Raw genomic sequence first — 15,429 nt, forward strand, 5'->3', positions numbered from 1 at the left:
TGGGTTCATCTTCATATACCTTTGGTCAAGATCTTCACTGTATCTTTTGTCACCTTGCAAAGTACCCAAGTCCCGAACCTTCCATTTGGGGGAGTCTTCTTAGGTAATTGGGTTGTGGTATGTTATCTGAGGACAGCAGCTAGCCAAAACTGAATTTGCCCAAATACTCCAGTTCTTCTGATGAATATGTTAACTACCTGAATTAATCCAATTTATTAATTATTGTTATGAGTATATTAATAAATGTATTAATCTTATTGTTTTAGTTCTAGAAATTAGTTTAAATTTCAGCATTTAAAAATGATGGTATAATTTTGACCACTTTAGAATTCTTTTGCAACTTTTGTATCCTTTTTGCATGTAATTTTGAAAATTTTATAAACCTTTAGGCAATTTTACTATTTTTCATCAATATTCAAATGGTTTAACAGCTACAATTTTATATTTAAAGTATATAATAAACAATATTTTGGTGATTTCTTCTTTGAAAATTTCATTTATATGGTGAATGTATATGAGATTTAAGGTACTGATATTATGCTGAAATTTTGGCAAATGATATGAAAAATACTTTTTGAAATGATAAATCTTTTTATAGGAAGACCAAAAGACCCTACAGTTTTTGAAAAGAATAAACCTCATATAGAATGCTACTATGGAAACCAAATAATGAAAACTATGTAGAAATGTAAAAAGTGGTTAAGTCTATCCTATTTAATATTAATTGCTGCAATTTTATGAATAATTAGAAGATTAACAAACTTAAATATACTGCTAAGAAAGTAGAAAAAGAATCCAAATATGTTAAAATGTTGGCAAAAGACAAAACAACTTTTTAAATGATTTGAAAGAAATCAGTATAAACTGAAAAATCCCATTAAGAACACCTAAAATGTTTGTTTATAAGAATAATTCAATATGTTTAAACAACAATATATCTATAAATAAATATTTAAGAATAATCTTCAAATTATGTGACTTTGTCTTGATGAATTGATTATTCTCCGAGTTGGTTTTTGATTAACTGATTTATGGCAAATTGGCCTGGAGCTTTTATCCTCTGACATATGTGTCAGAGGGAGGACTGGTCAGTCTTGGGGAATAAACACAGAGCATGCTCAGGAGGCAGTGAGCTCATTTGGGCATTTCATCCAACAGCAGCAAGGTCATCTCATAATAAGGGTGACTTGTGGTCCAGGTAGCATATCGCTCCAACACAGTCCCTGGTTTCTCAGCCTTCTTTTCTACTGTCATTCCTCCCCTTTTTATGAGCCCCTTTTGTCCCATTTTCTTGAAGCAAAACCCAGCCTGTGTAGAATGCATCATAACTTGTGAGCCAACATTTTTTGAGTAAAGTTATGTGCAGCTCTGTTTTTGAGTTAGCCATGGGTGATTCAAGGATTCATATCTTGTTATACAGGCTGGAGGAGGGGCAGCATCATTATTCAAGTACAGATATTTGGGGAACACGAGGCAGTGAGGCTAAATTCACCCACTGATATTTCAAGTAGATACTTTGAATGTTACTGTAAGCATAGAGATGTGTGTTCTGGAAAGCACTTTCGCTTAAGGAACAAGTCAAGTGATTATAATTTCATGTTTACTCCATCTGTCAAACATCACCTGTCTCCATCTCAATTAATTAGCCAAAGTCTTAGCATCTACCCTCACTCATCTCTATTCTACAGGGACCATCACAACATTACAGATAAGCTTTCTTAGAATCCCTTCCCCTTCCTTGGTTTCCAATCTTTTTCTTTTTTTTAATTTCAGCTTTATTGAGGTATTATTGACAAATAAAATTGTAAAATATTTAAAGTATGAAAAAATATGTAAGTTCCACTCTGTTAGCAAATATTCAGTTATACAACATAGTGTTATCAACTATAGTCACTCTGTTTTACCTTTGGTTTTCTACTCTTGGGGGAGAGTATGTTGGGTGAGATATTGTAGGGCAGAACACCAGCTCTCTCACCTCAAATGGCAGTCTGAATTGTCCCCTCCAATGCTTTTTTAGTGCCATGGCTTATGGGATGAAGATGACATCACTGAGAGTGGCACCGGCAAGGAAGAATCAGATGATGAGCTGTCCCTCAGTCGTGGCAGAAGGGCTTCCTCTGATTCTCTGAAATCCATCAACCTGGCCGCATCCACAGAGTCAGTGCATGTGTCCTTCCCTGAGCAGCCGACAGCTGTACGGAGGAAACGCTCTGGCAGCAGCTCCCAGATATCACCTAGATCCAGCTTTTCTTCAACTAGGTCCCAAAGAGGTATCCATCCTGTGGTGTCCTTGGGCTGGAATAACACCCTGAGGTGTTTAGTTTTCCTGGTGCCAGTGGGTCTGGGGCAGGGGAGTTTGTTGGGTGTTACCAAGGAGACAGATCTTGTGATGTGAAAAGAAAGTAATTTGAAATCAAACAGACCCAAGTTTAAATCCTGACTCAGCTGTGTGTGACCTGAGGCAGTCACATCGTTGCTCAAATGTCCGATTCCTTCCCAGGACAGGTTATTTCAGATAATTGTGAAGAGTGACCAGCGCACTGCGTGGTACCTGGTGCCACGCTGCTGGGCACATGATAGTTTTAAGATCCTATCCAGAGATTCTGCTGGGTGTGTCCAGAGTGCTGTAAATCACAATTTATTTCAAAAATGTATTTAGATTTTATTGAAGGGAACTTTTTAGCCACACCATCTACTGATTTCCTCAGCTAGTTATTAATTTCTTACTAACAGTAAGTGTAATCAGAAAGTAGATACGCCTTACAGTTGCCACTCCTGGAGTAATTATGTGCTTGTATTGATAGCGCTCCTGTTTGAAGCTTACCAAACACTGTGTACTGTCATGTGCTGCATCATGACTTTTCAGGTATACCACACCCAAATGGGTATACCATAGAGCTATAGCTTAAGTGTGTAGGCTATGCCATCCAGCTTTGTGTAAGTGCACTCTATGATGTTCACACAACCACGAAATTGTATTTCTCAGAATGTATCCCCATTGTGTTAATTGGCACATGACTATATTCATCTTCAGAATATACTTTTCAGGCAGATGTTGGCAGGTCATCTTACATTCATTTCTCAGTTAAAGAAAGTAGGACATGAGAAAAGGGATGGGTCATGGACCCAATCTGGAACACCTGCCACCTAGGACCCCACTTAGCACTATGAAAGCTCTTCTTCCCATGTATTTCTTCCTGGCACAAAGATCACATAACAATCCAGGAAAGAATCAGCACTGGGTGTGAAAACCCACAGATGTGTTTCCCTACAGAAGCAGAGTTGAGACGGCACTTTCCAAATTCTCAGTCACCATTCTTATAGGCACCTGTGTGTTCTCACCTGGAAACAATTTCAAGCCATCCCCCTGCCTGTGGCCCCAGGGACTCCTGTGACATCTATGTCAATAAACCTGTACCTCACGGTGCACCTTGGTTTTCTTTTTTTTTTTTTTAACATACTTTTTATTAGTGTCAGGTGTACAAAACAATGTAATACTTAGACATTTGTCATTCATATCCCTCACACAGTTTTCTTTTATGTCTAGGCAGCACAAGCACCCGAAACAGCAGTCAAAAAGGAAGCAGTGTTTTGAGCATCAAGCAAAAAAGCAAAAGGGAACTTTATGTGGAAAAGCTTCAAGAACATTTAATCAAAGCAAAAGCATTTACCGTAAAGAAGTGAGTGCGTAAAAACATTCACGTCATGAGTTTTATTTTAGGGTGGGGAACTTTGGGAAATAATTGATAACAATTATTTCATATAAACCATAGGTAAAGAGCAGAGAATGACTTCTCATATCACAAACATCACCTTCGTAAGGCAGAATAAATCGACCCATTATTATATTGTATAAAAATTACTTTTCAATAAGTGTGATTCAGTTTTACATCCACTACATTTACAAATACAATTTTCTATTTGAACAGGATAAATAAGTAATTTCAGGAGCTCACAGTAAGTAATTCCAGGCATTATCACAGTAAAATCCAACTGGACAAATTGGAATTTGATGTCAAAGCGGGAAGGGCCTTAGACATACACTCTCATCCTAGAGAGGGGAAACTGAGGCACATGGTGGGGAAATAGTTTGTCCTTTGACATATAGCCAGTCTCCAACAAAATGCACAGGTCCCTGCTAAGTGTCAGGGACACAGACAAACAGCAGACAAGGAGTGGGGATGGAGGACATACAGCAGGGCTGGCCCTGAATGTGGGCTTTGAGACCAGGAAGGCCATCCACACCTGAATGTGGCCTTAAATTGAAGGCAGAAGCCAGAGCACATAAAATAGGGCAGAGGCTGGGCAGACAAGCAAGAGCCAGGACACAGTTATAAAGGACAGAGCAATGTGAGTTCAAAAGCCCAGGGCTCTAGAAACCAGGAGATGCTCAGGACCAAAAACGGGAGGGGCAGGAATGCCTAAGGATGACCCAGTGCCGGGTCAGTATGTCAGGTCTAAGCCCTCATGCATTCCCATTTATTTCTTACCCCAGCCCTGTGCCTCAGCTCTTATTATTACCCACATTTTACAGAAGAGGAAACAAAAACACCGAGCGTTAAGTAGCAGGCTCAAGGTCTCACAAGTGAAGAGGAATTGAACCAAGTGACCAACCAGGCACCTAAATTCCAGGTCTTTATACCACTCTCTTACATTTCAGGCGAGAGAAAAGATTTGTGGTCCCATTGGCAAAAAGGGCTGCAGTGCCTACCTTGGCAATGAACTCATCTATGCTCTGTTAGTACAGGAGTTGCTCTGCAGCCGGACTATCCTGAGGCTGTAAGAGAGGTGCAACCTGGCTGGAAAGAGGAATGTGTAGGAACAGAATGATTGCGGTATCTGGTCATTCCTCCCATCCTGCCCTTCCTGAAGCAAGTGGGTTGGGGGGGTCTCTGTTTTGCAGGACTCTGCAAATATATGTGCCCATCAGACAGTTCTTCTACAACCTCATCCACCCAGACTACAGCGCTGTGACCGATGTCTATGTGCTCATGTTCCTGGCTGACACTGTCGACTTTGTCATCATAGTCTTTGGCTTTTGGGCCTTTGGGGTAGGTGGGGGTAAAGGCCACAGTCCCTCTAGTGACTAATAGTGATGCTGTCCTGGGAAATGCCACGCAGACCTGAACCTGTTGTCTTTTTCCCAGAAACACTCAGCAGCAGCAGACATCACCTCTTCACTGTCTGAGGACCAGGTACCTGGGCCATTTCTGGTGATGGTTCTCATTCAGTTTGGAACCATGGTGGTGGACCGAGCATTGTACCTCAGGAAGACTGTATTGGGAAAGGTCATTTTCCAGGTCATTCTTGTGTTTGGAATTCACTTCTGGATGTTCTTCATCTTGCCTGGTGTGACTGAGAGGTAAGGTCTTTGGAAACCGGAGCCGTGGGCCCACCTTAATGCTAACACATTCCATTCGGTTATCACTCCATATGCATCAGCACAGCAAAATCACCAGGTGCAGGCAGAGGCATGGCAAAGCAGGCCCATGGGTAAGAAATGTTAGAGTTTTTAATCAATATGAAATTCAGTATGAATCCAAAGTGTGAACTGATTCCTCAAAAATATTTTCATTGCATGTTCATATGCATACATACAAACAGGGTTTTCAGAATAAGAGAGGTGACAACCCTGAGGATCAGAGCAAACTTAGGCTTCTTATGCTGTGATTGTCTCTACACCTAGTAGATACAGAGATGAATTGGAACATGGTCTTCAGATGAGAGGACATGAGACTATGTCATTTGAGAAGTGGATGAAAAAAATGGAGACCATCTAACTGGTAGGAGAAAACGTAGAGGTTCGGTGGGGGTCGGTAGAAGATGAGAATAGTGTCTGCCACGTAGGGTACTTGTGAGGGTTAAATGCAACAGCATTTGGAAAAGTGCCTGGCACAGTCTCAGCACACAGGGAAGGAAGCATACAGACCCATGACACCATGGCCCTGCTGCTGTTACTACAACTACTGCTCCTGGTTAAGGTGGGTTGGAGATGGCGGATTTAAAAAGAGTAACCTAAAGTTTGATATGGACAGGCCTGGTAAGATTCTAGGAGGTGGCTGGCTGCCATCTTTCCCTCCATCACCTTGAACCCTAAGCATCCTCTGTGTTGACCTTCTTTTCCCTAAGGACATCATGCCCTCCCAAATGCCAAAGCCCTTCTGCTCACTCCCCTCCTCTCCTGACATCAGCCCACAGTGCCTCATCCTCTTCACGCTTTAGTTCTCAGTCCAGATGTCACTTTTCCCAGGTCTTCCTATTCCATGCCTCCACCCAAAACAGTGCTTGGGATCAACTTGGTGCTTAATGCATGAACAAATGAATGTGTCAGTTGATAACAGAAAAACAAGAGAAACAGCTATAAACAGGAATTATCAGCTCTGTTAGGTTATGAAAGTAAAGGGTCCACAGAAGGGGAACACAGAAGTGCCCATATAATGTAATAGGAATGATATTTTTAACAAACATATTAAAAAGTCTTCATGTATAATATTAATTTGATATTTTTCTCAGACATTAGAGTCATTCATAGCCAAGCCTTATAAATAAAATGTCATTGAGGCTAGCTAATACCATTTTTTGAAGTGTGAATGGAAAATAATGAAAATGGATTACTTATGTGGCTCATAGCCAACTCCTAATTGAAATTCCTAAGGAGGAAATCTAAATATGTGCTAACAAATGTTAGCTAAATGTTCATTTTCACCTGAATGTTTAGACTCTGAACTTTTTTTTAAATTAAAATTTGTTGGGGTGACAATGGTTAGTCAAATTACACTATTGATGGAAATGCAGATTGGTGCAGCCGCTATGGAAGGCAGTGTGGAGGTTCCTCAAAAAATTACGAATAGAATTACCATATGACCAGCAATCCCTCTCCTGGGTATTTACCCAAAAAAATCTGAAAACGTTTACCTGTAAAGATATATGTGCTCCGATATTCATTGCAGCTTTATTTACAGTGGCCAATACATGGAAATAACCAAAGTGTCCTCGATAGATGATTGGATAAAGAAGATGTGGTATATATACACAATGGAATGCTACTTTGCCATAAGAAAAGATGAAATATTGCCATTTGCAACAAAATGGATGGATTTTGAGATTATTATGCTAAGGCTCTGAACTTTTGATTTTAGTATGGGAATTATTGCTTTGTAATAACAACTAGTGGCAATGCAAAATATTTTAAAAGGAAAAATGAAATTAGTATCATTTTTCTTGAGTCCAAAGTAGAGCTAACTAAATAAAGGTTTCTTACCTAGAAGACTCCCAATAGCCCAGTAAGTCTTCTGTTCCACACTGTATGCTGGGGGAGTAAACATACGAGGTCTGATAATTAAGTTCACGAACTTGTCGCAACCATGTAGCTAAACTTGTTTGCTATCAGAGGGATTCTTCATTATGAATTTGTACTAACTGGACAAACAGTTAACTAAGTTTACTAGTTGGAAGTGCTGAAGAGGCTGCATGAAAAAGTTAGACGACCTGAACTTTTCGTCAACTATCCATGTCTCTTGCATCACAAAAATGCACCAGCTCACACATATCTCAAATGATAAAAAATAATTCAGATTAAGGCAAAATATTAGAATATTTATAAAAATATTAGAATTTGTTCATGAGAATGTTGCAAATCATATTTGTTAGTCTTTAAAATAAAATAAATATAATTTTATCTATAAATATGTAATTATAGCTATCTCTCAACTCAGAGAAATAAACCAAATTCAACATTCATGATAGCTGGATGATGAATGTTGATAATTTCTCTGACATTTAAAAATATCAAATAGGTATTCTCTACCAGGCCCTTATAAAAACTCTTATTTTCAGAGAAGAAAGAGACCTTAAAAAGCTTTCTAGACCTATACTATCTAATTTTATAGATTAAGATAGGTGAAACTCATACAGAAGAGTGATCTCTCCAAAGTCATTCAGCTAATTATTGGTGAGACCAGATCTCAATCCCAAGCCTCTTGGCCCGACTGTATGTGTATACTATACCTACTGTATACTGCACCTACTGTATACTACAGCTATTGTATACTGTACCTACTGTATACTATATCCTTCCCTCCATAGGAAGCATCACATGTTTGCTTTCAAGCAGATTTTTTTAAAGTAACATAACCTACCATTTCACTGTGCAGTGTGAAAGGAATTTGATCATTCTAATCTCACATGACAGCCACAGATCATGGACCTAAGCCATATCCTGACAGGGGAGCCTCCACAGAGACCAGTGCTTCCAGAAATAGAGGAATGGCAAAGTCACAGAGAGTCACTTCAGCAGAATCAAATCACCAAATAGTTTTGTTGCTCCAGCCTGTATTAGTTTGCTGTTGCTGCTGGAACAAATTATCACACTTTTAGGGATTAAAACATTGCAAATTTATCATCTTACAGTTCTGTAGGTCAGGAGTAAAATCAAGGTGTCAGCAAAGCTGCATTTCCTTCTAAAGGCTCTAGAGGAGAAACCACTTCATTGCCTTTTCCAGTTTCTAGAGGTGCCCACATTCCTTGGCTCATGGCCCCTTCCTCCATCTTCAAAACCAGCAACAAGGGGTCATGTCCTTTTCTCATCACATACATCTGACTCTTCTGTTGTCAAGTGTCCCCCTGACCACAGCTGCCATTTAAGTACTCATGATTCGATTGGGTCACCTGGACAATCCAGTATGCACTCCCCATCTCCAGGTCTGTAATCTTAATCACATCTGCAAAGTCCTCTTAACCATAAGGTAACATATTCATAGGTTCTGGGAATTAGGACATGTACATCTTTATGGGCAGCGATTATTCTGTTCTACCAGGCTTTCAAAGAGATTAACAGACTAGCAACACCTTTCAAACCAAATATAGCTGAAATGTTTATTATAATAACTGAATGAATGAAAGCTTCTCCTGGGGTAACTTACAATCCTGCATATTCAATTCAATTTCACATTTATTAAGCATCTGCTTTGTTCAGAGCAGTAGACCAGGTGAAAAGGAGCATGACATCAACATGAATAAAGCATGGTCCCACCCCCATGTGAGAAGGCGCACACTATGGGCTCACAGGGCTCAAAGTAATCACTAAAACTATGGCCAGAGAGATCATTTCTCTGTGGGATCTCACCTTTTGAGCTTCATCTGATGGCCATTCCTTGTGCAACAAATTACCCTATCTTTATTTTTGGATATTTAATTCAAGATATATAAGGATTTGATGAGTCATCTGTCTTCATTGCCAGCATGTCAGTTACAACATAATTTCTTGACATTTCAAATCATGTTGCCATTATTTAACATCCAAAATTCATTTTTCTTTCTTCAAATATTGTTACTGAAAATTTAATTCATTGTTGTGCAAAGAAAAACATTTACTAACAGTTATATTGTCTAAATCCTTTTTAAAACAAGAACCAAGGAGAATAGACTAGGAGTCTTTTAAGCTACACAAATGAAAATTATGGCTACCAGTCATAATATTGAGCATCACAAAGCTCCAGTATCTTTAATAATTAATCTGATAAATGGCTTTTTCTGTGGATATGAACATTATTTAGTCCACAAACATTTAGGGGTTGCCTGCAGTCTGCAAAGCACTGTGCAGTAGCTGCTATGGGAGACCTAGAGATGAGTAAGGCATCATTCAGCCTCTAGCAATAAAACACATAGAGACGACCTAACGAATCTTCCAGTGTAATACAGCCTTAATATCCCTAGTTAGATTTAACAAGATTACTTCAGAAACTACAGATTAACTTACTTATCCCAAGTTGACACACTTTAAGGTTGTAGAAGGGAAAAACAAAATTTAATGGATAAAACATAGTTTGGTCCTTTCATAAGGAATAGAAGGCAACAGTTTTATGTCACTGACATTAATAGATATAAATAACTATTAATCTATATCTATAACATTAATAGATGTAGAAGAATTATTCCTCATGCAGTTTTCGTATCAATTACCTGTAAAGTAAAATCTAAGGGCATTTCCCTAGAGAACTAAAATAGCCTCTTAATATTCTACCAATATAGACAGTTCCTAAAAAGAGTGAGGAAATGAATAGTTGATGTGCGCTTTCTGTAAAGTAGCTGATATTTTCATCAATAACTTGTAAAGTTCTGGTTCATGGTCAAATGTAGTTAAATTAATTCATTAGGTCCTGAAATACCAAAGTTGGTTTTCTTTATAGGGGAAACATTTTAAGCAATATTTTTGAGTTCTCTAGTTTTTGAGTATGTGTAGAGGTTCCTAGGGTCCCCAGGCACATAGGCCCATGCATTCCTGGCTTGTTCTTAGATCTTGTCAACTAAAGAATAGCTATTTTCAATTAAAAACTAATACATATTTTCTTCTGATAACATGTTTTCTTTTAATAACAAAATTAAAAGTTAATAAGACAAATCCAAAATACAATATAAAGAGTAGTTGTATTTTATTTTATTTTTATTTTTTAAAAAACAATGCTTTTATTTTTTTTTAAAAAATCAAGTATTACTCTTAAACACAGGGAAGATTACACCTGGGTGTTGCAAAATCAAAAGTTTTATTTTTTATTTTCTTTTTAAATTTTGTACTTGCCGTGTTTAAGACACTTGACGAATGCTGCATTTATCCAAAGTAAAAAAAAAAAAAAAAAAGTCCTATAGCTCATCATTCTTTGAAAATGTGTTCCAAATTTTTTTCTAGTGTGGTATTTAATTCCACTGTTTTTGTTCAAACTTATGTCAGCATCCATGAACTTAACAATACCATGATTATACATTTTGTTTTTTCTTTGTTCAGCCTTAATTTGGACTAGAGTAACAGCAGCATCCACATTGTGAGAAAATGTTATTAGTAAATTTACTTAACAGTAATTTATTTTAATTATGGCCTAAACTACTGACTAATGCACTAGTACCTCAAAGGCGTCATTCACAGAATAATTTTTTAATTATTAGATTTTACTATCCTACCTTTGGCCTTTGAAGTGATCAACTATGTATAGAGAATATTTTATTTATTTATTTATTTATTTTAGTGTTCATAAATAAAGTTTTATTGGAACACAACCACACCCATTTGACTACATATTGTCTATGGCTGCTTTCATGTTACAATGGCAGAGCTGAGTAGTTGTGACAATGACCCACAAAGCCCAAAATATATAGTCTCTGGCTTTTTATGAAAGTTTGCCCACCCCTGTTTTAAAGAACCTACCTGGAACTAATACATGATACTCATGCTCCCATTTCATTGGCCAAAACAAGTCTTGCCTAACTTCAGAAGAAATGGAAAAATGCACATCAGGAGGAGAACTGGAAATATTTGGAGGGTAAATCTAATGACAACCCCATAGACAGAGGGAAGGCAAACTTTTCCCTAGTATCTGGCTGAGATCTCACCAGTTCTTAATTAATTGAATCTGAAATTCAAATTAATTGAATTTAGTATAAATACCTGTCAAAGGCCTGAATTGCCTATGTTCATGCAGACCTGGCCCTCCCTCAGAATGACTGTAATCGATATGTGATTATTCTCATAACTGCAAGTTACAACTTGGTAACAACAGCTAGAGAAATTTATAAGCAACCCAATGAGCAATTTTAAGAAAAAAATAAATTCTAGTTTTCCAGAGTACAAGGGGACTTTTAATACTGTAACTTGTATAGAGAATATTTTAGAATTGACTGAAATGCTAAAAGGGTAATTAGACTTTTTTTTTTTTTAATCCTAAACTGGTATCGTTTTGTACAAAAAAAAAAAAAAATTCCATTCTCTCACTTTTCTGTATTTTTATATTTTAGGAAATTCAGCCAGAACCTGGTTGCTCAGCTTTGGTATTTTGTGAAATGTGTTTACTTCGGGTTGTCTGCCTACCAAATCCGTTGTGGCTACCCGACACGAGTCCTTGGAAACTTCCTCACAAAGAGCTACAATTATGTCAACCTCTTCTTGTTTCAAGGGTAAGGACACCCTATGTTGTCACAGTCACTCACAGAGTGCAGGCTGGCAATTGAAAGGCATTTTATTTTCTACCTGGGAAGGAACAGAAAAAGGAAGAATGCTGATATACAGCAATGTAGATCATCGTGGAACTCTTATAGTGTTTAGCAAAAGAACAAATGTGCCTCTTGGAATACCTTTCTAAATGTAGTTGCCACACACTTGGCCAGGATGTTGTCCTAGGATCATCCATGTGGGTTCATGTTCTATTTCTGTAACCTACATAATTGTGATAATATTCTGGGATGAAAAATTGGGATACATGATCCTTAAGTATTAATGTACTTCTGGGCACAATGGAACACAATATTGGAACCTGGACTATTTCAAAATGCCCTTGCAATTGTGTATGCGCAGTAAGTCCGTCCATTGCAAAGGGCCATTTAGTCCCCCTAACATCAACCTAAATGCCACGTGACTTGCTTCCTCCTGGTAGTAAGTTAGCTGATCAAAGGAAGAATATAGCTCTTCCATGCAAGAATTTCATTGGTAGCATCTCCTCTCTGTTCTCTCAGAAATTAGAACATGGCATAAAGGGTCAGGCTGCTCCTGGCACGGCTGGCTCTTAGTTAGCCCCAGACCTGGGGACTGGTGACTTAATCATAGAAGAGATGTTGAGTATGCTCAGATATTGTGAACCTCCCTGTATAGAACAGTGTTTCACTTAGTGCAGTCCTATGGGGGTTCATGGGGAGAGATTTACTCAAGAGGTTAACTTAGTGCTCTCTTAACAAAGCTGAGTAGCCCAGGGGAGAATTCCAAGTGGCAACCCAAGCTGCTGTAAGGGCCCTGGGTTAAACGCAGGTCCTCCAGTCTGGGAGAAGCTCTGTGTCAGTCAAGAAACAAAGACAGCCCCCAGAGTCAAGAGGAGTCCAGGCCAGTCCATTCCCAAATATAGGCGACTAAGCCAGAGAGTCCCGTTAGCTTTAGCCATCTAGTAAGTCCGCCAGCTATGGGAACTACTGTGTACCCTCCAATGACATGTTCCGTTCCCTCTGACATCTCTCATTTGCCCTCATCTTTCATTTACTAGGTGTATTACCTTTCGTAGCTCATTCAACAGCAAAGCCCCAACAATTCCATAACCCTATGATCAACACATTCACGTAACGTGAAATAATAATTTCTTTAAAAGTTAAATTGTGTTTACTTGCAGATGATATGACCTTATATACAGAAAATTCTAAAAACTCACCCAAATTTATTGGAACTAATCAACAAGTTTAGTAAAGTTTCAGAATGTAAAATCAACACACAGAAATCAGCTGTGTTTCTATAAGCTAACAATGAAACATCTGAGAAAGAAAACTTTCCCATTTACAATAGCATCAAGAACAATAAAACACTTAGAAATAAATTTAGCCAAAGAAGTGAAAGACTTGTAAAATGCAAACTACAAGACTTTATAAAAGAAATTGAAGAAGATACCTTCACACTTATTTTAAAAGTTTGTTAAGACCATCAGTCAAAAGAGAAAAAAAAAAGGAATGGAAAATACCAATCCATTTATTAGACTTATAATGAAAAGCAGTTGTAGTCTAAGTTGGATTTTACCATAAGGGTCACCTTGAAAATTTTTCCTAAGTTATAAGAGCTGAAACAATAAGGAAGTACATGAGCCCCAAGGGTTGGCCAGGTATTGGGGGCCATCCCACAACTGTCTCTCTAACAAGATGGGGTTTCTGCCAGGTTCCGCCTCGTTCCATTTTTGACTGAGCTGAGGGCTGTGATGGACTGGGTGTGGACAGACACAACCTTGAGCCTCTCCAGCTGGATCTGTGTGGAGGACATCTATGCTCACATATTCATCCTGAAGTGTTGGCGGGAGTCAGAAAAAGTAAGCCAATAAAAATATCTTATCCCTATTTGTTTCCCTTAGATATAGGCTGGTTATAAGATTAATGTGAACTTCTGCAAATTTTGTGAACAAATAATGGAGACAGGGGAAAAACTAGTAGGACCTATAAATGTCCCATTGATTTCCATCCCACTAGAGTTGAGAATTTTGAACTCACTGCTGCCTTAGTGAGCAATAGCATCCAGATGTGTTCTTCTTTTGGCAACTGTATATTGTAGTTATTTTTAAAAGAAGAAATGACATATTGCTGTGTCACCCAATCATTCTTAAATGACTCATTCGGGAGCAGGGAAAATGTGGTACAGTGGAGAAAAGTGGACTTGGGCTCACCCCCTGATGAGGGATGGACAACGTGCAAAGGAAATTGAAGTGCAAATATTTGCTTATACTGCTAAGTTGAATATTGACATTAAATATGGATAGAATTAGTATTGTTTATTGGATTTTTCAAAAGTTTAATATATGAAACAGAGGCCTGTTGCATAGTAACACTAGAAATACCCAAGCAAAATTTGCCAAGGTGGTGTGAAATGTCTTTTTCTCTCATCTCAATAATACCCTCTTTGGAAAAGTCCCATCTAGTCCATATAACTTCTCTTACGTTCTGCAGTTTCTTCTGGGGATTCTTAGCTTTATAGCTGTGAGCCCATTGTACTGTGGCCTCTGTGTTCATGGGGTTTGTGGGAGTGAAGGAGATAGGGCTTGCAGTGTACTTAAAATCATGTTAGTTTGTCCTGATTTTTAAGGATTAAAAGAGTTGATAAAGTGACAGAAATGAGAGCCAATCCCAAACGGACACTGAGGGTAAAAATCAGTGTGACAAAGGGTCTGGAAATCATGGTATATGAGGAAAAGTAGGAAGAACCAAGAATTGTTCAGCCTGAAGTAAAAAAAAAAAAAAAAATGAGGGGAGGCAAAAAATTAGCTGTTTTTTAACTATTTGAAATATTGAAAAATAGATTAAACATTCAAATTAATTTGTGAAACTCAAGAAAACAGTATTAAGACAAATAGGCAAAAGCTCCAATAAGATTCAATGGAACATAAAGAACTTTCTAACAATCAAAACTACCCCATCACAGATTGGCTGCCTCAGGAGTTGGTCCCTGAGAAGTGTCCACATACACAAAAAGTCACACACAGGAGAAGTTACATCATGAAACCTCTGTACTAGGAAGTGCTAGGTCTACTTCCAGCTCCTGGAGCCATTCATTCAATAGGTATTATATCAATTGTTGCTGCCAAAAAACTACATCAAAATTTAATGTTTTTTTAACAACCATTTTATCTGCTCACAATACTACAGATCTGTAGTTTGGGCTGGGTGCTACTGGAGAATCTGGCTTGGGATCACTCCTGTCGCTGCCATTTTGGAGGGACCTAGCGTAAGTAAGGGAAAGGCACGAGAGAGGTCAATTCAAGAGAGAGGCAAGTCAAGAGGATCGCTTCAGAATGAAGAAGATTGGAACTTCTATCAGGTGATAAGGAAAGGACCAATAGAAAAAGGAAAAGGAAAATTTCTTAGCATCAATCCAAAGGAGGAAGGTCCAAAGGGGGGCCTGCAAGGTGTAGACTCAGAGGCATGGAT

General features: G+C 38.2%; 1 protein-coding gene across 1 annotated transcript in view; it reads left to right on the forward strand.

Moving 5' to 3' along the window:
* PIEZO2 (piezo type mechanosensitive ion channel component 2) overlaps positions 1-15,429 on the forward strand; it is a 430,456-nt gene that overhangs the window by 402,258 nt on the left and 12,769 nt on the right. The window contains exons 41-46 of the mRNA XM_033087551.1: positions 2,018-2,270; positions 3,548-3,680; positions 4,904-5,051; positions 5,148-5,362; positions 11,785-11,943; positions 13,673-13,820. Coding sequence (XP_032943442.1) covers positions 2,018-2,270; positions 3,548-3,680; positions 4,904-5,051; positions 5,148-5,362; positions 11,785-11,943; positions 13,673-13,820 — 1,056 coding nt within the window. The remainder of the gene's footprint in view (positions 1-2,017; positions 2,271-3,547; positions 3,681-4,903; positions 5,052-5,147; positions 5,363-11,784; positions 11,944-13,672; positions 13,821-15,429) is intronic.

The sequence above is a fragment of the Rhinolophus ferrumequinum genome, chromosome 19 (genome assembly GCF_004115265.2).
Source record: "Rhinolophus ferrumequinum isolate MPI-CBG mRhiFer1 chromosome 19, mRhiFer1_v1.p, whole genome shotgun sequence".
Classification (NCBI taxonomy): domain Eukaryota; kingdom Metazoa; phylum Chordata; class Mammalia; order Chiroptera; family Rhinolophidae; genus Rhinolophus; species Rhinolophus ferrumequinum.